At 39.2% G+C, this 26,031-nt stretch overlaps 1 protein-coding gene across 1 annotated transcript in view; it reads right to left on the reverse strand.

The window, feature by feature from the left end:
• Positions 1 to 5,655: 5,655 nt before the first annotated feature.
• Positions 5,656 to 26,031, reverse strand: part of CNN1 (calponin 1) — a 34,465-nt gene continuing 14,089 nt past the window's right edge. Inside the window, exons 2-7 of the mRNA XM_026716708.2 lie at positions 14,123 to 14,244; positions 12,812 to 12,878; positions 11,631 to 11,768; positions 10,722 to 10,832; positions 8,999 to 9,145; positions 5,656 to 7,942 (exon numbers count right to left, since the gene is read on the reverse strand). Of these exons, the coding sequence (XP_026572493.1) occupies positions 7,691 to 7,942; positions 8,999 to 9,145; positions 10,722 to 10,832; positions 11,631 to 11,768; positions 12,812 to 12,878; positions 14,123 to 14,244 (837 nt within the window). The 3' untranslated portion in view covers positions 5,656 to 7,690. The remainder of the gene's footprint in view (positions 7,943 to 8,998; positions 9,146 to 10,721; positions 10,833 to 11,630; positions 11,769 to 12,811; positions 12,879 to 14,122; positions 14,245 to 26,031) is intronic.

Here is a 26,031-nt window from a genome sequence, read left to right on the forward strand (position 1 = left end):
CCTGTATGATTCACTGAGAAATGATGCCATTGTCTTAAAAACATTTTGATGCAATATATGTAGGGCAATTTTACCATTATAATTACTTTAGTAGGCACATTTATTTGACCATTTTACTTTTACCATAATACTATGTATGGAATGAGTATATATTCTGCTCAAAACACTTCACTCAATTGCTTTTTTTTCCTAATAAATGAATCCTAGTAACAAACATTTTTATGACTTTATAATGAATATGTCCATACGTATAGGAGGGTAGATAGTCGCTTGAGTGTGAATCTTGTATAGAGTGCATTGAGAAAAGTATTCAGACCCCCTTTTGTCAATTTTGTTATGCTGCAGGCCTAATTCTACAGTTGTTGAAATTCATTTTTTTCTCATTAATCTACACTCAGTACCCCATAATGACAAAATGGAAACAAAATTTAAAAAATGTCTGTAAATTTATTAAAAAGAAAAACTGAAATATCACATTGGCATAAGTATTTAGATCCTTCACTCAGGACTTTGTTGAAGCACTTTTGGCAGCAACTACAGCCTTGAGTCTTTTGGGGTATGATATGAAAGCTTTGCACACCTGGATTGGGGGATTTTCTACCATTCTTCCTTGCAAATCCTCTCCAGCTTAGTCATGTTGGATGGCGATCATTGGTGGACAACTGTTTTCAGATCCCTCCAGAGATGTTCAATAAGGTTCAAGTCAGGTCTCTGGCTGGGCCACTCTAGGATATTCACAGAGTTGACCCTAAGCCACTCCTATGTAGTCCTGGCTGTGTGCTTAGGATTGTCATGTTGGAAAGTAAACCTTCGGCCCCATCTGAGGTCCTGACTACTGTGGAACAGGTTTTTATTGAGGATATAGTGTACTTTGCTCCATTCAGTTTTCCCTCAACCCTGACCAGTCTCCCAGTCCCTGCTGCTGAAAAAGACCCCCACAGCATGATGCTGACACTACCATGCTTCACTATTGGGATGAAATTGAGCAGGAGATGAGTTGTGCCTAATTTCCTCCAGACAAAACGTTTAGAATTCAGCCTGAACAGTTCAAAATATTGGTTTAATCAGATTAGAAAATCTTGTTTCTCACAGTCTGAGAGTCCTTCAGATGCTTTTTTGCAAACTCCAAGCAAGCTTTTATATGTTTTGCACTGAGGAGAGGCTTCCGTCTAGTCTCTCATATCGGTGGAGGGCTGCAGTAATGGTAGTCCTAGAACTCTGTCCAATCTCCACACAGGATCTTTGGAGCACAGTCAGAGTGACCATTGAGTTCTTGGTCACCTCTTTTACTAAGTCCTTTCTCTCCCAATTGCCAGTTTGACTGGGCGACTCGCTCTTGGAACAATCCTGGTTGTGCCAAACTTCTATTTGAGAATTATGGAGGCCACTGTGCTCTTAGGAACCTTCAGTGCAGTAGGAATCTTATTGTAGCCTTCCCCAGATCTGTGCCTTGCAATAATCCTCTCTTTGAGCTCTGCAGGCAGCTCCTTTGATTTCAGGCTTTTGCTCTGCTACTTTTGTCAACTGTGAGGCCTTCTACAGAGAGCTGTGTGCCTTTCCAAATCATGTCCAATCAATTTAATTTACCACAGGTGTAGAAATGTCAGCTATGATCACGAAAAATGGATTGCAGCTGAGCTAAATTTCAAGTGGTGTTGAAAGGTTCTGAATACTTATGCCACTGTGATATTTCAGTTTTTTCTTTTTAATAATTTTACAGGCGTTTCTAACATTCTGTTTTCATTTTGTCATTAAGGGGTACTAAGTGTAAAAAAAAATGAATTTCAACAACTGTTGAATCAGGCTGTAGCACAACAAAATTGACAAAAGTAAAGAGTCTGAATACTTTCTGAATGCACTGAGCGAGGAAGAAAAGCTATTTTGACCTATTCCCAGTTTATCTTATGTAGCATTGGAATTAAGAGACTGCGGTTATTTTTTCAAATTAAAACCACTATGGCATCAAGTTTTGTATCTTCTAAATCTGAACTAATTCTATGCTCTACAGACAACAACTCCTAAGTTCTTTGTACAGGATAACATTTGAAAAAGCAAAAGCCTATTCCTTGTTTTTTTTTTTTTTAAATATCAGCAAGGGATATTGAACTGAATATTTTTCTTCTTAAAAATGTCATATAATAAAATAAGAGGTTCAGTATGTTATAATGGTGCTGTAACTTGTAAGATGCTCTTTTGGTTTGTTGCATACAGCTTTTCCTATCTTTTACTGTACTGTAAACTGATAGGTTGGAAGGACCTTGAAGGATCTTCTGTTTAGCCCCCTTCCTAGAGCAGGAATCAACAGATAATGCCTAGATAAATGGTTGTCCGATTTTTGTTTGAAAACCTGCAGAAATGGAAGACCCTTCAGGAAGCAGGATTTCCATTAACAGCTTTTATTGTCAGAAAATTGCTTCTTATTTCAAATTTGGTGCTTTCTCTATAAAACTTCCACCCATTGACTCTGGTCATGTTCTCAGGCAATACAGAAAATACATCTATACTTTCTTCTATTTGACAGTCTGTTTACAAGTATGGGAAGACTTTTATGTCTTCCCCTAGCTTTCTTCTCTTTAGGCCAAATATCTTTAGGCCCTAGTGCTTTTGAACATTTTATCAGTTTTACAGGGTGCCTAACCAAGCAAAATAATTCTTTTCCCCTTCATATTCATCCAAATTCTTTCCGTAGGGTTTTCAACCAGAGTGTCACAAACATCCATATTGGTGAAATCATTCTTCATGTGTGATAATTCATTTCTCTTGCCAAGTTTCTTTTGAACAAATTGTATCCTTCCATTACTATAGCCCAATCACAAATTCCATCCCTTGATTTCCATGACTTATAATATAGTGAGTTTTCTTTGCTCTGTGATTGTCAAATACACTTGCTCTGAAATTGCCTCCCAATCTCATCATTTAAATAATCTGTATGATTTTAATTTTTTATATTATTCCATTTTTCATAGCTGCTCTGAGTAAGTAGAAAGGCAATAAGTCATTAAATAACCAACTAAATAATGGATGTATGATATAGAAGGGTCTAGTTACTGCACAACAAAATCCCTTTTCTGTGTAGGGAGTCATTCAGATTTGAAGAAAGCATTTCCTGGGAGTATTGGGCAAGGCAGGTCCCATTTTTCGGGTGGAAAGTCTCATGATAAGGGGGAATTGCCCCATAAATAGCACAAAAACAGATCTAGAACAGATAGAAGATATATGCAGTACATCCTTGTTAATTTGCCTTTCCAAATCAGAAAACAGATAAGCCTAAAATCTTTTTTCTACTTCAAGGAAGTTTAGCAACCACTTCCATATTGTTACCAGGAAAAATATACAGTAGACATGAAGATTCCAGCTAACAGAACAAATAAGTAATCTAAGAACCTGGGATCATAGAATGGTGTGTTCACGGCAAAACAGCTGACTAGGTTTGTTTATTATGAGAGAAAACCCAATCTTCAGGACAGTTATTGATACTTTAGAGCAGGGGTTTTCAAACAGCTTTAAGATTTGTGGACTTCAACTCCCAGAATTCCTCCTCCAGTCATGTTAGCTCAGGAATTCTGGGAGTTGAAGTCCACAAGTCTTAAACTTGACAAGTTTGAAGACCCTTGCTTTAGAGAGAATATTCTAGGGCAGCTAAGAGGTAACTCCTTTTTTCCAGTGTCTATGTAAATTTTTGGGTTTATACTGTATTACTTAAATGGAAGCTCAGGATGCATAGAATGGAGCTAAGTGATGGTTAGTGTTAAATCTTTTAAATAATAAACCATTGCCTTATTGTAAGCTGCCATATGAATGTATCCAACCTTTCCAGTGGATCTCTGCTCCAGGATTCTAAATCATTTTGGAAATGAATCAGTAACTTGTTAAGAAGCTAATGATATCACCACACTAACTGAATAGTTGTGTAAGTTAAATACTGGAAGCATAAACAAAGCAGGGAAGTGTCCTCTACTACTGGATGCTTTTATTCCTACCTGGATTGACAACATACTTAACAGTATGTTTGAGTTACCTTGAAATTTTGACAGTAGAATCCTTCTCTTGGTAAAAAGGTAGCCATGTTAGAATTTCTTAATTTATTTTCTGATTAGTAAAATGGCAGTTCTTGCATGATTAACATATTAACAGAGTTTGAAGGGGCCTTGTAGCCATGTAGTTCAACCTCCCACCCCAGTCCAGTCTCTTCTTGAAAGCCTCAAGTGATGAAGCTCCCACAACTTCTGAAGGCAAGCTGTTCCATTGGTTGATCTCACTGTCAGAAAATTTCTCCTTATTTCCAGGTTGAATCTCTCCTTGTTCAGTTTCCATTCATTATTTCTTGTCTGGCCTTCAGGTGTCTTGGAAAACAAGTTGACCCTTTCCTCTCTGTGGCAGCCCCTCAAATATTAGAAGACTGCTATCATGTCTCCCCTGGTCCTTCTCTTCACTAGACTAGCCATGCCTGGTTCCTGCAACCGTACTTCATATGTTTTAGCCTCTAGTCCCCTAATCATCCTGGTTGCTCTTCTCTGTACTTTTTCTAGAGTCTCAACATCTTTTTATAGTGTGGTGACCATAATTGGTTGCAGTATGATGATGGCAAAACTTAATTTACTTAACATAGTGAAACAAGTGTTTCGCTGTTTAATTTTTTTATGGCTGTTCATCTCAGCAAATGACTCTCAGTGGCTCACAATTATTAATTCATCTGTTTAGTCTTCTGTAAGAGTCTGGCCTCTATATGTTATATAGTGAAATGTATAGGTAGGGACAGCATCTGCTTAAAGGATCACTCTTGGGAATTGCTTTGAATTGAACATCAGCAATGATGGGGCACACTAAATAGGTATTTATGTGCAATTCTGTCCATGGGGTTATGTGAAAATCAGCTGATTTGGGGATAATTTAATATTTGAAAATTCACTGAGCAAACTTGCTACAACAAAGTGTTAAAAACTGAACTATTTCACTTTTAAGCCTGTGTTTCATTAGAATATTCCCAATTATTTCAAATATGCAAAATTGACTCTATATGCATACATCAGTAATGATTCTGGCAACAATACAGTGATGGTTGCTATTGCTATTTTCCAGAACTTGCCTACAGACCTGTTGTATCTTGATAGTTCCTTCCGGCAGAAGTATTCAAGTGAGCAGAGACTGTCTTCTTTGTTGAGATTTTATCTTTAGCTTCAAGAGGACCAAAAACTTTTAATGATTTCCTGAATCATTTCCTGAAAGGCTTTTTCATACTGTTGATTATACTGCAATTTAAAGAATACATTGATGATCACATAGAGTGATCATGAGTAACGCAGTAATGGCTTTTGCCTTTAGCACATTCTGCAGTGCTGACTGCTTCCATTAGATAAGAGATGCTTATATAAAAATTCATATATTTGGGGAAACAAATCACTTAGCTGATAGAAGTTTCTGTGGGTTTTTTAATTCTTTTTTTAATTTTTTTTAAAAATTAAATTCAATTCTGTGTGATTGTTTTCTCTTGAAATATCTTAGATCCAAGGGCTACAAAAGTCCTGCTTGGAGAACATGAAGAACCACTAAAGTAAATGATCTGACATGTTGTAATAGGAAGGGTTATGTGACATCTTCATTTTGTTTTTAAATAGACATGTCAGAAGCATGTGTTAAATCGCATTTAAAACAATATTTTAAAAGCCCTCTTTTTTCTTTTTATTGTGCCACAGTGAAATGAAGTAAATTTTATCAGAACATTGCAATGAAACATACCTTTTCATGTGTTTTTGTTTTAAGGAAAGTGTGCTTTTAGCTGTTCAGCATACAGAATACTTGCAACTGTAGGAAGGATGTGGATTTTTAGGAAGGTAAAGAACAAGTGCGTTCATTGACACACTTGTCAATGACGCACTAATAAGCTTTTCAGTAGTATATATTACACCATTTTTCCAAATGTTGAATTGGAAAATGAGCAAATATTCCTCTAATTCTAGATGATTACTAGAGAACATGGCAATAGAAAAAAATAGTGAAGCCAGCCATTCCTGAATTAAATATACATATAGATGACAGATACACCAATCCTGAACTACAAGTGCAGGGATTAGATGATAATTGAATAAAATTTATCTGTTAATAGAAAAAATGTTTTAATATGCATAATTAAAGATTCATGGGAAGCAAAAAGCGAGACCTAGTGTGATGTTATGTTCTAGGTATTGGAGTAGAGACACCCAGAAAAGCTCATTCTGGGCGACTTTGAGCCAATTTCTCTTTCTTAGCCCAGGCTATTTCACAATCTACGTTATCATGGCAGAAATTGGAGGAAAGGATGCTTTCCTTGAATTCCTGGAAGAAAGGCAGAACACAGCTAGATGCACAGGCAACTACTTCTGTGTGAAGTGTATACTTGTTGGGCTTATAACTTGAATTGCACAGTATTGTCTTTATGGTAGATGATTTTTTCTTTATACAAAGCACATGATTATTTACATAAATCAGGAGAAGAATGCTTTAAAATTAATTTTGGTTCCTATGTTCAGTTTTACCTGATTTTCCATGCCTTTAAATTCTTAGATTGTATGCAAATACGCAAATGTCTACTATTTACTGCAGATTATGTACATGGGGATGACTGAAACAAATAAGATCAAAGATACTGTAGACTAATGAGAGGTTAGTAAGGCAAATACAAAGAAACAGTTGTATATCGCCAAGACATTCCTATCCATACAAGCAGGTACCTGCTCATTATATGACTAAACAAAGACTTAAAAAGCATTGGTTTTGCAATAAAGTTTGTGTTCTTGGGCAAGTAGCTGTTCAGTATCCAGACAGTTTCTGCCTGAAATTGCAGGGGTGCTTGGTTTAACTTTGCATCCCCCTTTCTGCACCAAATGACTTGACACTTTCCAAATGACCTGATATTAGCCACCTACTGATCTTAAGGCATATTTATGTGTATCACTGGCCTAGTGATGTTGTCTGGCTGGTATGTCCAACTCCTGCAATTACTCTCCACCCATAAACATTTTCCACCATAAGTTTTTGCTTTCCATGAAGTCAGTGGCTAGCTCAGGTTGCCACTGCTCTTGCACAAACTTTGTGTGTTTCAGGAAACAGAAGTGATTGGAGCCTCTGGCAAAGTTAACATATGGAGGACTTGCTATTTTATATCTAAGCAGGTCAGAAAATGTGGCTTGCCCTGAAGCAATTTGTGTAATTAATGAATACAAAATAAAGTGCAGCAGCTAACAACTTTACAGGTTGTACCTTCATTGCCTGCCTCTGCATTGATCCAAAACATTAGCATCAGCTGGCACTGGGAAATGATTGGCAGCTGCCAGGGCTTTTTGAGAAGATAAGTCAATTGAGAAGCCAAGTTCAGAGGACTCATTCTTTTGTTTCTACTTCTCTCAACCTACTGGTTTTATTATTTGATCTTTCATCCTGAGAGTTTTGAGCCATATTAGTGCATGCTCAAAAGCAGTGACAGTAGTTGATAAGTCAAAGCGTGAAAGATATCAAGGTGAAGCTTTAATACTCAGTGACGGGAAACCTGGTTCGGGCATGTATTAAGGAGTCTTTAGTGAGCTGGTTAGCAATTTAGGGAACTGTCTGAATCTTCTTATATTCCTGGGTTATAATAAACACATGATGATGGATCTTTTAGGAAGCGCCTTGCAGTGCTGGTGTCTGTATTTTATATCTGTCCCACAACTGATGGCTATTCAGAGTTGTAGAAGTTATGATGGCTGTGGTTATATTGGTCTTCATCATCTCCAATTAAAGGATAGGAGGGCGTGAGACAATATTTGGAGTCATAGACTTGTCGCGGCAGCCCATACACAGTCATGCCTTGCTGTGAGGCTCCTTTGTTGCTGCCCATTTGCAGGGAGATATTCTGGGTGTCGCAGTGCTCCATGCCAAGGGTGGGCTCAAAGATTTGTCTCTTGGTTCCAGGAGCTGTCATGCCCGCCTGAGGTGGGTGCAAGTAGAGGAAAAAGGGGGAAGAATAGAAAAGTAAAAAGCAGTTACTTGGAGAAAGTGTGAAAAGATTGGAATAACTGATAAATGACCCCCACACATACACACACACACATATACCTACCAGTTGGTAGGTACTAGATTACTAAATCTTTGTGTTGAAGAAAATATGCCACCCCAGAAAAATAATTTGACTCTTTACCTTGTAAGATATTTATTTTCTAATTGTTATACCTCAGAATGAAGTAATTGGCTTTCTAGCATATCTCAACAATTTCTTTATCTTGATTTTTAAGAGCTAAAAATGGTCTTTTGAGCTTTGAGGTACCTAATTTCTACATTACTCTCAGAGGAAATAACAAAATATGAGCTGTTTATGCCAAATATATCTTGAGATAAAGGTGTTTGCCTCTTGAACTTGCTTCAGCTTCAGTTCACATGTTTTCAGAGACAAAAATCCAAAGAATAATGTGCTCCCAAATTAAATGTTGATGTACAAATGGGAACAGGAACTCTGGAAGAATTTGAGGGTGAGGCCTAAACATGTTACATAAAAGTGTTCTAGATATAGTTACCTAGTTTCACACAGTGATAGTGTATGTCTGAAACCATTAGGAATGTCCCAGCCATGTAGATACGTAGCTACCTCTGAAGTACTTCAGAGTCAAAGGCTTTGGAGCATGAGCATAGCACCTGTGTGACTTCTTAAAGCAGCTTTACTGCAAGTTGCTGCGTAGTTGCTGCATACAACTTGAAGAGTTGTAAATAGGATTCATGTGCCTTGAAGTACCTAATTTGTCTTCAGTCTGAAGAGCCTAGTATTATCTGAGTAAGAATACAGACCTATACAGAAACTAAAAAGCAGGAACTTACTTCTACATGGAAATTACACTATGATAGAAGCAGTGTATCTGTTATTGTACAAGCAGTTGTAGTAATCCTACTAGTCAATAAATTGTTGATTTTCCAGTGGAAGAATGAGGGGAAAAACAGCTAAGAGTATTAAAATCATCTCAGTAACCCATTTTTTTCCATTCACATTTCTTACCTGGCTAGCCCCCTTGTTGGTTCCCATTTGTAGACTGATTGTGGCCTGATCTAGAGGTTGGTCTGCACCCAACTTTGGATCATAGAGGTGTCGACGTGTGCCATATGCTGTCATACCTTGCTGACTGGCAAACTTGTTCGTGCCCATCTAAGAAGAATGCAATATTGACAATTAGACTCATCATTCTCTCTTTGCCAAGTTTCTATTTCATATATAGGTTAAAAGCTTCATCTTCATTCTGTCACTTAGACTTTTTCTCCATTTTCTCCCTGGCAATTTATATCATGCAATATCACACAGCCATGACTGATAACAAAATATTCCATATGAAGGCAGCTTTATGGTGTCACTGGAAATCTCAAGTGAAGAATTGGTCCTTTGCAAGTCTTCTGTTTTCCTTACCTACTCAACAGTGATTGTAATGCAGGAAAACTGAATTCAAAGCACTAATGACATTCCTAGAGGTAATTTTTTCGGGAACAAACTGGCAAAAATTGCATTGGCAAATACACTTAGACAACAAGATGCTAGTTTTAGGGAGTCAGGTATAAAATGGAACTGAGGGCACTTAACCCACAGTCTGCACCATTTCTGATTCTTTTCCAGAATTAAATCTATGCTGCTATCCTTATTCACCAGTTGAGTCTTAATTTCTAGCACAGCTGCAGTGTAAAATACTGATATGTTTCCAGTGATGAAGTTTGGAAGAGTTCATGAGTGGTCTGTTTTCAGTCTGTTGGCAGAAATTCTCACCATTTGCTTCAGCTGGCATAGCATCAATGACATCTAGAGTGGAGGCCAGGTGGAGTCAGAATGATGAAAATAGCATCACATTGCAAGCCCACTCTTTTTGTGCATTTATTATAATATATATTTCAAAGTGGTGGAGCCTACAAAACAAAATCACTTTCAATTCTGCAGATACCACTGGTATTCACTTAGCCCTTAAACAGAAGTGACTTGAGAGTTTTCAGGCATATCTTTACAGCAACTGCTCCTATATTTTTGGTGCATATCACAACAACAAAAAACTACGGATTCCAGTTTACTATGCAGCAAATTGTTTTGATTCCCTGCACACAGTAACTCAGATGAAAAGAGTCCGTGTGAATTTGACCAAAATGTATGTTTTCTTCTCTAAGCAGTGGGCTCAAAGCCTGCTTCCTGCTGCTTGGAATTGTTTTGTTTTGCCCCCTCCCCCGCCCCGCCTTGTGGACGTGTCTATTTTGGAAAAGAAGTTGGTCTTCTAACAGCATATTTTCTATCCCTGCAATGTAAGATGGGAGAAAGGGAATTTCTATTGCTTCTCTCCCCCCTGCAATTTTCAGTGTTTTGTTCGTGGTTCTCGTCAGCATTTTTTTTAGTGCCTAATGCACACCTGGCTGATCCATATGTATGCATTTTGCTGTATTAGTCTGCCATCTAATAAGCTGAGAATAGCAGACACACTGGTTTGGCACCATTTTGTCTCCTCTGCAATTAATTGTTTGGAGGAAGTATTGCCTAGTTCTTGGTACTTCAAAGCTGACTGGTGAGAAACGTTTGGGCAGAAAGATGAAAGCACTCATGTGGAAGTGCCATGGTAATTATGTATTTGGCCACAGTACACATTTGCACAAAGAAATTAATTTTGAAGATGTAGCAAGGTATTCTAAATTATTTCCTACAGGTAATGATACAAAATATCTGTATCTTAGGGAAACTGTTGGCTGAAGCCACACACCTGCAGTCCAATGATGTTCCTTCCTTCTTTCAGCTTTTCAGGCAGGAATTTTCGCTGTTGTTTTTCGGCATATTTCACTCCAACATTCACCCTGTTGCCTTTTGTCTTTGCCTGTGTTGTGACAATCAGAAATCTTTTCAGATGTTTCCCTCAGGTATTTTGCCAGAATGAGGCAGGTCTGTTTTTCAGTGGAACTGAAGTTTCCCCCTGCCCCAGACCTAGTTATTTCATTTCAAATTGCATCAAAAACCCTGGATTCAGTCTCAGTATTTAATTCTGCAAATGATTTCCTTGATATATCATCTCTGTGATGTCCAAACTGAGATCTCAGCATCTTCCTTCTAAGTGTGTAAAATTAGGCTGAGCATATATGGACATGCAAAGAGAAAGGGTTCTATGCTTGCTGTTAGTACTTCTATAATTTAGGGCTTATGGCTAGCATGTAAAATTCTGGGAAGGAGTCTTGGTAGAAATTAACTGTTTATACCAGGGGTGTCAAGCCTGCGGGCCAGATGCATCATATACTGCCCCTGCCCCCGCTCGGTTTAGCAAAGGGGGGGAAAGTCCCGATACGTCACGTGATGGCAATGCAAGTTTGATGCCCCTGGTATATACTGGAAAAAAGTTCCTCCTGCCCATCAATATAACTCTTCTCAAAGAAGACTTATAGACCAATAAGGGATATTGTAGATCAGAGGCAGTATAACAGGTATTTTCTTCTAGTAGTGAAGAGTTAGCTATGAGATTGATTTAAAATGTAATCTGAGGCCACACTGATCTTGGCCTCCACTCACATTTCAATATGGTGATTGTATTATCCAATATTAGATTATTGGGCTGATATCTATGAAATACTTCCATACTATCATGTAAGGTTCACTAAAGAAAAAATGAGCAAAAACAACTTACCATGCTAGCTAAAGCAATCAGGGTTGACTGGACCTGGGTATGGTTTGTATTTTCAAAGAGATCATTTGCTTCAAAAATGTCATGGGGTTTCACTCCATATCTTGTGATAGCCTTAATAAAGTTGCCAATGTTTTCCAGCTGCAAAACAGGATTAAACAATCATTTACAATCACTGAGAATTTTCCAGGAATCTTTACAATGCTTCCTCTAAGAAGTGGATGGTGGAATCTTCTTCAGTATGGCATGTAACTGTAATCCCAGCCTGTCTGAAAAGCATTACGGTAGGGAAGACTGATTTAGTACTGTCTCAAAGCTCAAGGGGAAAAATTATAGCCATCCACATAATGCATCACAAGTGCAATAGTGCAAGCGTAGGGACCACACAAGGACTCTTCTAATAATGAGTGGATTCATGATCCAGAAGTGCTTTCTTCACTTTTTACAGTCAGCAAAGATGTAGCAGTTAGATGGGAAAGTAGAAAAAATAATATTTTTCTGCCTATTTGGTAATTGCTCTGTCCCTCTAAATATCTACTATCAGAACAGCCACAACATGTACTGCAGGGGTCCCCAAGCCCCAGTTCATGGACCAGCACCAGGCTGCGGCATGCCAGAAACCAGGCCGTGCAAACAAGCAAAGCCCCATCCGTGGGATGCAGGCAGCATGTGAAACTCCCCTCCCCCAGTCCATGGAAAAAAACTCTCCACGGAACCAGTACCTGGTGCCCAAAAGGTTGAGGGGGGGGGGCACTGATGTACTGCATATCAGAACTCTGGCAGTAAAAGCTGCTTTTGAGGGAGCATTTGGATCAAAGAATCAGGGAAAGGAATTCCTTTCCTCATTGCCCAGTCTTCCTACTCCCAAATACATCAGCCAGTCTTTCTCCCACAATATTTGGTTGCATATTTTTGCTTATAGGCTTTGAAATAGAATTTCACTATTTATTTCTGTCCAATATATTTGTATTTGTTAATATTTCATTTCTTTAACCTTTTTATTTTAATTGAAACATTCCTTTGTTTGTGTTACCAGTACATTACTGTTTACAGCAAACAGCTGTGTAGTAAAGAGAAAAGCTCAGCTATTTGCTGATGCCATAACCTCTTTCATGTATCTTAGTAAAAGTTTCTTAATAATATAAAAGTAGCACTGGTGTGGATATAGTAAGAGAGAATGGTACCTGATGCCAGTTCTGGGTGGACTCATTCACTTTCCTTACAGATCCAGGTTGGAGTTTGTTGATAAGTCTGAAAGAGATGGGGAGAGGAAAGTTTTATTCCATGGTGTTTATTTCTTCAGCATCAACATAGGATTTCTGTATGTTTACTTTGATGTAAGAATACCATGTAATTCAGAAATGGTAACCTGTATACTTTTTCTTTTGAAAAGTTCTCTCTAAACAAAAATACTTGTGTGTGTTTACCCATGGAATGTACTCAAGAAGTGATCAGTCAGAAGAAAATTGTTGTATTGCTTTTCTATCTTCAAAAATGACCCAGTGCAGCTCAGTAATCTTTAGTTTTAAAAATCAACACATTCACTATAAATTAAATATATTAAGGGTGCAGATTCTCCACGCTCCTAATTATTTGGTGTACAAAAAAGTAGTGTCTTTATTAGTTTAGGAGGTGTTTTCAGTCATCATTCTTGGTGTGGAGACTGAATGGAATTAAGGGATTAAAATTAAATTCATACTTTGAGATTGCTTTGACCATATAGAGTTAGCATTGCAGTCTTATACCTGTGTGTCCAAAAATTGGTTATGTCTAAATTGTTTAATATTCATCGTAATAAAAACAAATGCAGTATAATGGAAACAATGGTACATCTGCTTTTCTACCTGTTGGCTGAGATGATAAATACAGTTGCCAAATAACCAGGAAATGTTTAAGCCTATGTCTAAGCTACCAAAAGCAATGTGTTTCAATCCCGTCTTAAATTTAAAGCATCCTTAAGTTATTCCATTACTTGGGATTGGGGGAACATATTTAGGGATCAAAACTTTGAATACAAGGAATACATCAGATTTCTTTATTTCCTTTTAAAGTAATTTTAGTAGGTATTTTGGGTATTAAATCTTGTTTTATTATCCAAGGTTTCTTTTCAAATTATCTATAATAAGTCATTCACCATCTTTGGCATTGATGAATGTTTGGCATAGGATGAACTGTAAATCTAAATAAAAATGTTCCTCAAAAATCATGTACGGGGTTTTCTTTAAAAAGGAGATATTTCTCCCCCCTTCCCCATACATCATATCTAAAAATACCCATCTAGAAAAAGATAGTCATTAAAAATTTAATTTGAATGAAAATAGCTAACGCTGTGAAGCCAGAGGAAAGTGTGCAAACATTTTCTTTTCTTAATAAGTTAAGCCCTCTATTCCAAGTCCTTTGTCAGCTAACTAATCTAGTCTAAACTAGCACTAAGCCTTCTTTGTCCACCCTCAGTATTTGGGGAACAAGCTTCCCCTCCTTCTATATTGTCTTACTCGCACAGGATGACTCCATCTTTCAGACTTTCCATGAAGTTGTCTCCAATACGCTTCCCTGTTGCTTCCTCAATCCATTGTCGCAGTTCAAGTTCCCGCTGGGGATCATATTTCTGTGCTAGCTGCAGAAAGAAATAATGCATTTTGGAATATTTAACCAAAGAGTAAACAAAGATTCATTCACAAGCATGATGTAATGCCTTTTCTTTCATGGAATTTATTACTTCTGAGAATTACATACAAGAATTTAAGAGTGTAATTAATACTATAATAATTATAGTCCAGAACTGTTCATATTACAAATGAGGAAACAGAAAATACATGCAAAGAAGTAATAGATTGATATTGGATTTTATTTAAGCTTAAATGTAGTAGAATACTTATTTCAAGAAGAGAAGTGTATCTGGTTAATCTAAGGAACATAAAATACCCTTTGAAATAATGAAGCTGTTAATGTATTACACATCGGAATAACAAGAACCATCACAACAAAAAACATAATTCATTTAAAAGCTAGATTTTATCAAGGCTTGGCTCCAGATGTAAACATGAAAAAGGGAATACCATATCTGGATGTTTGCAAAGAAAACATTTTACAGCTTATTGTCTAGTGAATTCTTGGTAAATGTCATGTCATCCAATGGGCATCCGTAGTAGATCTTAATAACTGGCTACTGTATATAAGATAATGTATCCAGCAGACATTCAAGACCTAGATGGGTTAAACTTTATGTCAGCATGGATACCTGGAATATAAGGGAACTAAAGGGAACCCTGACATCAACTGGGAGACAAACTCTGCACCAAGTGGAAGATCAAACAGGTGCCTGACAAGCCTAGCAGACAAAGTTGTCTCCCAAAAGGACAAAGAGAAGAGAACTAGGGGATCGGTCATATTGGGCTTAATTCCCACTAACAGAGATGAAATGATAGAAGGTGTTAAAGCTACAGGAACCTTGGGGGAGAGTGATCATGCAATATTAGAATTCAACATTATGCAAACACAAGCAAGAGAACAAAGTCTTGGACTTTTTAAAATAGTTAATTGCAAGACATTTAGAGTTTGGGAAGGATTCCATGGATGAGAATCCTCAAGAGGAAAACAATTCAAGAACCTTGGGGAATTTGGAAAAGAATCGGAAATTTTGAAACACCGGCAGCATCCCACCACTGTCTCTGAAAACATCAAGGGAAGGAAATGGAAGTAATCTGGGGAAAGTGGACAGATGACTCTGAAGTGGCCAAGGAGTGGGTGGATCGGGGGCGGGGGGTAGCTTTCCTAAATTCCTAAGTGCACGAGAGTGAAAGAGGAAGAAAAGAGCGGGCGAAGGAAGAGGGTGCCTTCGCCTTCTCCACTTCCTCACCCGGTCTCTGCTCCCCCCCCACCCCCCGAATTCTTGACGGGCATCGGGAACGGAATGGGAAAGGAAGGAGACCGAAGTGGCTGGGAAATGAGGGCAATCCACAGTCACCCATAGATTGATAAACCGGGGTGGGGGTGGGAGTGATTTGCAGCGTCCTGCCCCGCCGCTGGTGAGCCAGGGCCAGGGACTTCTTGATACTTCTCCAGGAATGGCGGGGAGGGGTGCCGCAACAAAGATTTGGGGTCGAGTGAGAGGGGCAGACGGGGATAATCCATCCCAGCACTCTTGTTTTGTTTAAGGGGATCCTTCGGGAGAGAGAATAACGGCTTGATATACCGGTCGAATGTGTCGTATGTGTTGTGTCTCCTTTGCAGAAGGGGGTGGGGGGGTGAGGAGTCTTGTTCCGATCAGTGCGTAGCACAGGGGGTGGGAGGAGAGAGAACGCCTCTTGATTCCCGTGCCTGCCTTTTCACTGAGCGTAAACGTGGGTGTTTTGTGGGTAGGTGATGGGGAGTAGAGCTCTTCCTGAATCTTCTCACTGCCCTGAAAATACGCAGCGATCGCCCTATCTTTCACCGGCCAGGTTGTGTGTGTATTTGCTGACAATTTTCAAATTGCGTTCTTCTCCCTTGAGAAGAGCTCTGCTCCCCACCACAAGCTGATGGGAACAAGCCCCATCCGCCCCTCTCTCCCAGCACCCCAAATCTTTATTGCGGCTCCCTGGCATTCCTGGGGAAGCGATTAGCTCCGTTTCAAAGCGTCCCCTTTGCAAGCAAACAAAGCTTTTGTGTCTCCCTCTGGACTGAAGTGCGCAGCAGAGCCAGGCGGAGGCGGAGGCGATCCCAACGGGCTCACGCCGTCCCGCCGACTTTCGACTTGCCTGCGGCCACGCTGACCAGATACCTGCATGGGGCGTCGGGATCACCTGTCTCCCCCATGGCTCTGCCTCCGCCTGCTGCCGGTGCCGAGTACAGAGAAGAGCAATAAAGATGACTAGGGAACTGGAGGCTAAACATATAAACACACAAAGAAGAGTTGCTGGAATTGGGTATGTCTAGTTTAATGAAAAGAAGGACTAAACATGATAGCAGTGTTCCAATATTTGAGGGGCTGCCACAAAGAGGCGGTCAACTTCTAGGCACCTGAAGGCAGCACCAGAAGCAACGGATCAAGGAGAGAAGCAACCTAGAACTAAATTTCCTGACAGAGCAATTAATCAGTGGAACAACTTGCCTCCAGGAGTCAGACTAGAAGATCTCCAAGGTCCCCTCCGGCTCTGTTATTCTATTCTATAGCTCAGCAGTGCATTAGCAGGCAGTGCTTCTCTTTTAGAGAATTTTACAATAAATTGCTCCTCTTCATCGTTCTAGCTATGATACTGCATTTTCCAGACCAATCTCAGAAGCAGGCCATGTGTGCACATTGAAAGAAATGTATCTTCAATGTAGCCACTAAGGCTCTGCACCCTCCAGAAATAATTTGAATGAATTTTTTTCAGACCTTATACAAGCGTGCCACTTCTCATTCATTCATCAGAGCAGTCCATCTTTTTTTTTTCCAGGCATCTGCATGAGCCTGAAATAAAGTAGCAATTGCCTTAAGAATTAAATAGATTTTTAATGGGATTGGTATTTTTTTTCCAGGAACTGGCAAAAGATGGGCTGTTTTAAGGAATAGCTGCACCTTTGTGGAGCCCAAAGCATTTATTCCAAGCTTTACTGAAGAATGCACTGCATTAGTAGCTTTGCTACTCTCTTGTCCAGGACCAGCCACAGCCATGAGTGATGAGAGCTGGAAAAAGGTTGTCCTTGCTAGGAAGCCAGCGTGCCTCAGTAGCTTTCAAAGCTTCGAATCTGCAACATCATGGGATCTTCCCTAATTCCCAGCCAAGAATCTGCCGGAATTCAATTTACAGGTTTTTTCCTCTAGGCAGCAGTGTACACACTTGCCAGACTTTAATGATATGAATAGAGCTGATCAGAATGCTGATTTAGTCATGATTTCCAGCTCTGAGGATTTCAGTTCTTGGATCCAATCCAAAGTTTTAAAATTACTGCTGACAAGGTCAAAAGATAAGACATTTCTCTCTCTCAAATCTCACCACCACCATATGTTAAGTACAGTTATTTATGCACTCTAAAAATTAAAAGCTAGTAGTAATTACTACAATGGGTAAATGTATAAGGCAAGACTAAATAAAACATCTAACAGAATTTTAAAACTACTCTATCAAAGTAAAGTTCACTTTGTTGGTAAAAATGTATGTGTTGGACTTTACATTGGAAATAACACTTTGTGAAGGACAGAGATTTAATAAATTACAGATATCTTATCCTGGCTTTAAAAAACACTCCATTTTGCACTGGGTTTGAAGTTTGTATATTGGGGAGCAAAAATTATTTTATTGATTTGAAAAAAAAGGAAGGGCAAAATAGACACAGAATAAGATCTTGCCTTATTTTACACACCTTTGTCTTACCTTCTCTCTGTGTCACAATTTCTCCCCTCCTCCTTCCCTCCCTCTCTTCCTCCCTCTTTCTCATATCACTAAAAAGAAATATTTTGTCACTGAGTGAATTCCTAACCAACATAAATGCATGTAGAAGACATGTTGGCAAATCTCTGTGGCAATGGAAACCTATTTTATTCATAGAAAATAGCATGTGTGTAAGTTCTAAGTCACTCCATACTAGATAGTCAGTCTTCCAAATTTGTGTTTCTATGTATACACTTATCCCATACAATAATCTTAAGAATTTTTCTGTATTGCCTAATTTTAATAATTTAGTACAATAATCTGTCTGGGACTAGGAAAGAGTTTCCAATGTTGGTTGGTTTATAGACAGTGTATACATGTACTGCTAGTTTTATTAGTTTGCTAGCTATTGAACCCATAGTTCAATATTGCTATCTTAGCTAAGTTTCTTGTTTCATATCCTACTCTGGATGTCAGCAAAGGTGTGTTCCAGGACAAAAGGACCTGCAGTATAAATAATGTGGGAGATATGTTTTCCATAAACATTTCTCTTTATTGCTCCAGATAGTGGCTGTTTCAAAGAAATAAACTGTGGAAAGGAAATAAACCATGAAGGCTGAATTTCTTATATCCTTTCTGACTAAAAAGCCAAGCAGCACTGGTATATTTAATTTTATTCCATTATTCTGCTTGTGTTGTCTAAGTTGGTCTGAAAAAATCATATGTTTTGCCTGCAAGATCACTTTGTAATTATTCATGATTTGGATAATTTTCCTTATTTAAAAATACAGATTGCTGCAGTACATTTAAGAATTTTTTCTCATCATAGGCTGCACTGACGTTCTTTTTGCTGATTTTTCAAGAAGTGGTGTTTGAAAAGCAAGATGGCCACATTTATCATTGTGAAGATTAATGCATCCATTGTGCTGTTATTGTGGGAGGAAAACGGCAGGTAGAAAATCATGCTGTCAAAATATCATTTTTGCTGCCAGACTGAAATTCTGATAATAGTCAAATTCCATATAGACTTTTATATAGCTTCAGTAATGATCCTTGAGAATCCAAAGTTTCATCAGTCTTAAAAGTTTAATCAGATATGGGACTAATATTCCCAGTGGTTGTTTTTTTTTAAATGCCACTGGGAAAAGCAATCTTGGTGCTAGTCAGCCACTTCATATGGAAATGTACTACCAATCCAGGTCCTGGCCTTCCTTCTAAGGTTTTTGCAGCCTCTCAAAGCAGCTGAAGTGGTAGCTTGATGGGTGTTCTGGGAACAGGCTGCTTGAGTGATAGGATAGCTCTGAAGAGTTGGTGATCTTGTCAAAAAAATAAAAATAAACCCAAAACAGTATTTCAGTTTTGTGAAAGTATTCTGCCAGTTGAAAATGTCAGGTGACAGAATAATCAAGATTAGGCACCTTCATAAATAGTGTTTCTCCTCATTATTGCTAAAAATAAACTTTTCTCAGGAAAGATGCTGGAGCAAAGATGCTCCTATTTCAGGATGATGGTGAGCATGTTTCACACACACACACAAAATCTCTTCTTTCAAGAAGAGGCTCCCAAGAAGGGCTCATGGAAGAAAAACTTCCTTGAGCATCTTCTAAGGTCTGAAACAACAGCACAGGTAGAAGTATGGAACAAATGAAACATCACTTGAAGCAAAGAAAGTGTAGCCTGTAGGTATGCTTGGCAATTAAATTATTAAAAGCTTTTTACCAAATAACTTATTGATTGTTCAGTTCAATAAGTAGCATTAAACTCACCCAGTCTCTAATTCTATTCCCAGTTTCTTGTTGTGAGAAACACTCTCTGCTGACATTACTCCTGTATCTTTTATGGACAGTTTGCCACATTTAATGGGACAAAATGTTTTTGGTGGACATGGAGGCAAATAGAAAAAAGTGTAAACTTGTTTAGCTTAAAAAAGTCAAAGGTTCACTTGAATCAACTTTGAATCCTGCTGACTGCAACACTGCAGTTTTCTTGGCAGTTTTATGGAAGTGGTTAGCTTGCTACTGTTTCCTTCTCAGATGTTTTTCTCAGTTTAGGGAACTGCCTGGGTATTCCCAGTTGATCTCCCATCCAAATACTAATCAGAACCAGCCTTGTTTAGCTTTGTAATACCAGCCAAGGTTAGCTAGGAGTTGTGGCTAAAAGCAAAGCCACACAGCCATGACCAAGAAAACTTGAACACTTGATTTGTTATCTACTTTTTCGTTTGTTAGGACTTTACTTATTAAAATGAGTGGCAAGAGCCTTCTGAACTTCTAGGCATCCTCATCAACTTTTCTTAGGTTCCATATTATTTCAAAATCCTCTCTCTTTGTCAATATTGGACAATGCCATTTGTCCCCTTGTTGCTTTTGTGAAATTTAGATCTCGCGCTATCATCTCCCTTTATCTCAGCCACATGTTCCCAGGGTGCATATCTTCAGAACACACACATGGACTCAAAGCAAAATGCAGCAGGTGAAGCATCTAAAGAGGGAGTCAAACTCAATTTCACTGAGGGCTGCATCAGGCCTGTGGGTGACCTCAGGATGTCAGGTGGGTATGGCCAACTGAGGGTGTGTGGCCAGCTTGACGTCACTCATGGCATAGCCAACTGGGTGGGTGTGGCCAGCTTGATGCCACTCCCCAAACTGCTGGCATGTTTCCTCTTTACACTGGGTAGACCGGGCCGAAGCCATGCTAGCCCGATGCTTCCTCTTCGCATTGAGATTGGGCTGAAGTGACACAGGCCAGCCCCTTACATTTTCCAGTACGGCCCTGCGGGCCAGATCCAACCACATTGTGGGCTGGATCCGACCACATCTGATCTAGAGAGCCACTCTTCATGAGGCCACTCTGGGACCTATTTCTCTAGTAAGGGATAGTTTAACCCCACAAATGAATTGTCCAGATGATACAATAAATGGGAGACCTCAAAGAGTGCTTAGCTCAAAAGTTTCCTCATAGCTTGACTTGATCCACAGTTTTCACCGTACACCAGCTACCCTACAATCCCAATGGGATTACAGTATTCCCTGTAGGAGAATAGTTGTTTTCCTGCACTACATATACTAAATCCCATTGTGAGCTATGATTCTTTTTTTTTTCCTGGCAAGGATTGCAACTTACAACACTTTTGATAAGTGACACAGGGATTCAAGTAAATCAGATCCAGCTTACTGCCTCTTTGATAGGCTGATTTCCATGCTAGACTTTTTTGTCCACATTTTTCATTTTTAAAAACTGGACAAAAAGTAATTAGCTTGTTTTGGCATGTGGGGAAATGACATTTACTCATGTTAAGTTGCTCAAAAAAATTTCCTTCACATTTTCACAAAGAACATCTTCCACACTTACAGCCCTGTGGAGTCCTCTTAAAGAGGCTGCTTCTCTTCTGTCACACTTTCAAAACTGTACTTCTGAGAACATTGGCTATTCTTCCCATAATAGAAAGGAAGGAAATGCCAAGAGCTCTATTATGCATTGTGCGTTTACAAAAGTGAACAAGATTATTTTGAGGGAAAGCATTGTAATTCGCCGGCAGCAGGTGCAGACGACTGACGTCTCGGAGAGCGAGGACTCAGATGAGGGGCCTGCATGTGATGCAGGGAGTGGAATGCTGCCTTCAGAAATTGTGGACATTGGCTGCAGTGATGAAGAAATTCCCGAGTCACCTGTGCCCAGCGCACGTGAATGCAGAGCTGCTCAAAGTAAGGAGCAGCTGCAGCAGCACAGGTGACTTGGGAGTAAGGCTGCAAGGTAATGGCCCCTCCCTCAAGAGACAAAAGCCAGCTGAGAAACTGGAGTTCTTTGCAGGAAGCAAATAAGTTTTTGCACTCAAACCTCGTGGACATTTGGAATATCTTGGTTGGTGTTTGGAAACTCTTTGTGTTTGAAATATTTCTTGGTAACTTTATCTAGGATTCTTGGCAGCCTTACACAACCTTGGCAAGGCTCGTTCTTATGGAATTTATAAAGAATCATTAAAAGGTTTTTCTGTTACCTCTGTTTCATGTTTGTTTCCTTGGAACAAGGTTTGGGTCAGAACAGAAAGATACACACTAAAGAGATCTTTTTCCTGCAAGTATTAATCTCCCCTCAAGCTTGATGGGAATGAAATCCCCCAAACCTACTGCAAGGAAGATTCATAATATGGTTTATTTCACTGATATAATTGCATGATGTTTCACAAATCTATTCCTGCTTGTCATCAGTCAATGTATTTCCTATGATTGTTTTTATTTAGTTTGATCTTCTTGGACCCTCTGTCCTTCTATATACACTTCAGAAATGGAATGTTTACAGATTTAAATGCACGCCAATATAAGTCTGTCATAATAAGAAAAAATGGCAGCCTTTCATTTATGCAAAGAGATGGATAAAATTAGAATGGAGTCTGGTCTGCATATCCCTTGAACTGAGGTGAGAGAATGAACTTTTGCCATTTTATGCTTCTGAACATTCTGTTATGATGAAACAAATAAACAAGACTTCTTATCTATCTAGAAGGGAACAGATTGAGATTGCTCTCCCCCAACCCAAACAAAGTCTTTTTTTAAAAAAAGCCAAGGAATTTAAAGACAGATAAAAAGAAGCATTTGAATGTGACATCTCCTATCTTCAAGCTGAAGTAGCATTGGATAAAAGCAAGTGTTGATTCAAGGGTGGATGATACCCCCAGGCTACACTGGTGATGCCACCTCTCACCAATGTGCATTTTTGGAATGACTTGGAAGGAGAGGCAGCATTGGTGCCCCCTAAGCTTTGGTGCCTTAGGTCGGTGCCTATTTAGCCTTGATTAAAGCCAGCCCTGGATAAGAGCAGAGCAACACTGGTTTTTGTTGTTATTGTTGTTGTTTTTGTTTCTGCCTCATTGCTATGTCTTGGAAAGAACAATACAGCAAGCCTGTCAGATCCTGTAGCCTATAAAGATCAAACTACAAGAGGTGTAGTTTTTCCCATACTTTTTAAGGACCTTTTAAGTATCTGCTGGCAGTTGATCCGCATCAGATTTTAACCACCAGAAAAGAGATTATTACTCTCTTTCCCTGACTCCTGTTTATTTTTCACCCAAATGTTTATTACTGCAACTTCTCATTCGGCTGGGAGAAGAACTTGATTAGAGTGCTTCCACATGTCAAATTTGGTTCAGATTGTGAATTCCTGCAGCTGCTGGTATTTAAAAAGCCACATCCAAAATATGTGCATCAGTAAACTCAGGCAAGTGTTCTTGTCAGGTGTAATCTGGTTCAGGGTTTGGACTGCCCAACAGTATGATTTGTTCACTGGTAAAACTTTAGTTTAATGCAGTGGTGGTATTCTACCAGTTTGGCCCAGTTTGACCAAACTCTGAGGATCATCTGTGAGCGAACCAGTTTGCTCCAACGATCAGCTGCTGGGCCTTCCCACCCACCCCGGTTCTATTCTTATCTTTATTTCCTGGTTTTCAAGCTCAGCTGCTTTGTGCGGCACAGCGGATTGCCACGGGTCAGCTGTTTTACACACAGGGCTTGCAGCAGAAGGGGAGTTGCAAATTCTGTGCATGCGCAAAATGCACATTTGGTGTGTGCACATGCAAAGCGTGCACTCACACTAAACCAGTAGGAAATTTTTTTGAAACCCACCACTGGTTTAATGGAGGCAAGTGGAAAAAGCCTATTGCCATGCTTGAACTTTAGACTAGACTAGACTAGACTAGACTAGACTAGACTAGAATAACAGAGTTGGAAGGGACCTTGGAGGTCTTCTAGTCCAACCCCCTGGTTAGGCACCACTACACCACTTCAGACAAATGGTTATCCAACACCTTTTTTAAAACTTCCAGTGTTGGAGCATTCATGACTTCTGGAGGCAAGTTGTTCCACTGATTAATTGTTCTCACTGTCAGGAAATTTCTCCTTAGTTCTAAGTTGCTTCTCTCCTTGATTAGTTTTCATCCATTGCTTCTTGTTCTGCCCTCAGGTGCTTTGGAAAATATAGCTTGACTCCCTCTTCTTTGTGGCAACTCTTGAGATATTGGAACATTGCTATCATGTCACCCTAGTCCTTCTTTTCATTAAACTAGACATACCCAGTTCCTGCAACAGTTCTTCATATGTTTTAGCCTCCAGTCCCCTAATTATCTTTGTTGCTCTTCTCTGCACTCTTTCTAGAGTCTCAATATATTTTTTACATCATGGCAACCAAAACTGAATGCTATATTCCAAGTGTGGCCTTATCAAGGCATTATAAAGTGGTATTAATACTTCACATGATCTTGATTCTATCCCTCTGTTTATGCAACCTAGCACTGTGTTGGCTTTTTTGGCAGCTGCTCCACACTGCTGGCTCATATTTAAATGGTTGTCCACTAGGACTCCGAGATCCCTCTCACAGTTACTACTATTGAGCAAGGTACCACATATACTGTACCTGTGCATTTGATTTTTCTTGCCTACATGTAGAACCTTACTTTTTTCACCACTGAATTTCATTTTGTTAGATAGCTCCCAATGTTCAAGTCTGTCAAGATTCTTCTGTATCTTAAGCCTATCTGCTGGAGTGTTGGCTATTCCTGCCAGCTTGGTGTCATCTGCAAATTTGATGAGTTCCCCATCTATCCCCTTGTCCAAGTCATTGATGAAGATATTGAAGAGTACTGGGCCTGAAACAGAGTCTTGGGGTACTCCACTGCATACTTCCCTCCATGTAGATGCAGTTCCATTGAGGACTATACTTTGGAGTGCTTTGGTCAGCCAGTTACGTATCCGTCTGGTGGTGATGCTGTCTAACCCACATTTTCTACTTTATCTAGTGGTAGATTACGGTTTACTTTATCAAAAGTTCTGACATTTTTTTAGAAAGCTTTCATCCGGGGTTCCTGGCAAGCCTTTGCTAAGGCTTGGAGAGTTGCATAGGGGAAAAGATCCACTGCAGGCTTTTCTTCTGGTTAAATGGGCTCTTCTAGACTTTATTTGTTCTTTAGATGCAATAAAGCCAACCAGCTTTCCTCATATACTGACAAATGAATGTGACATTACAATAGCAAGCAGTATTTTGCACTAAGCAATACAAAGATGATGCAGAATGCACACAACTCTCTAGTGCAGGGTTGTCAAACTCCCAGCCTATGGGCCGGATGTGCCTACACCCGGTTTAGCAAAGGGGAAAAAAGTCTGGATACGTCACGTGATGCCGCAGTGATGACGTGAGTTTGACTCCCCTCTCTAAGTGCTAAGTCACCTTCGGATTATGCCACCTGTGCTGTGTTGATAAAAGTGACTACAGTCCTCCAACATCATGTTTCTTAATCTTCTCATGACAGTAGGTGCTTTTATTCATGAAGAACACACATGACTGGTTCTTTTAAAAAGGGGTAAGGATTAAAACCAAATGCACAGGTATAGAATAGGTGATACCTTGTTCAACAGCATTAACTGTGAGAGGGATATAGGAGTCCTAGTGGACAACCACTGAAATATGAGCCATCAGTGTGCTGCAGCCACCCCAAAAAAACAATGCAGTCCTAGGCTGCACCAACAAAGGGATAGTATCAAGCACATATGATGTGTTAGTACCAATTTATACTGCACTGGTGATATTGCACTTGGAATACTGCATATGTTTTGGTCATCACAATACAAAAAAGATGTTGAAACTCTAGAAAGTGCAGAAAAGAGCAATAAAGATGATTAGGAGATGGAAGGCTAAAAAATACACTGAGCTGCTTCAGGAACTGAATATGTTTAATGAAGAGAAGGACTGGGGTGACATAAAAGATAATAGATAACAGATAATCAGAGTCTTCCAATATCTTAGGGGCGGTCATGAAGAAGAGGGGGTTAACCTGTTTTCCAATTCACCTAAGGGCAGGACAAGAAGTAGGCTGTGTTTTGTAAATATTGAAAAAAAGTTTGGGTAATACACTACATATTCTCTTACACTTAATTGCATTAATTATAAATGTGGGTGGGATGGAAATGAACATTGTCTTTTAGAGTGCATGCTTTTTCTTTCTTTGTTATGCACAAACAATTAACAAACTTTTAAAAATATGTAAAAAAAATTAGAAAAGAGGCAAATATAAAGCTCTAAAA

Source organism: Pseudonaja textilis, chromosome 2 (assembly GCF_049901715.1).
Source record: "Pseudonaja textilis isolate UNSWEBS1 chromosome 2, rPseTex1.2, whole genome shotgun sequence".
Lineage (NCBI taxonomy): Eukaryota > Metazoa > Chordata > Lepidosauria > Squamata > Elapidae > Pseudonaja > Pseudonaja textilis.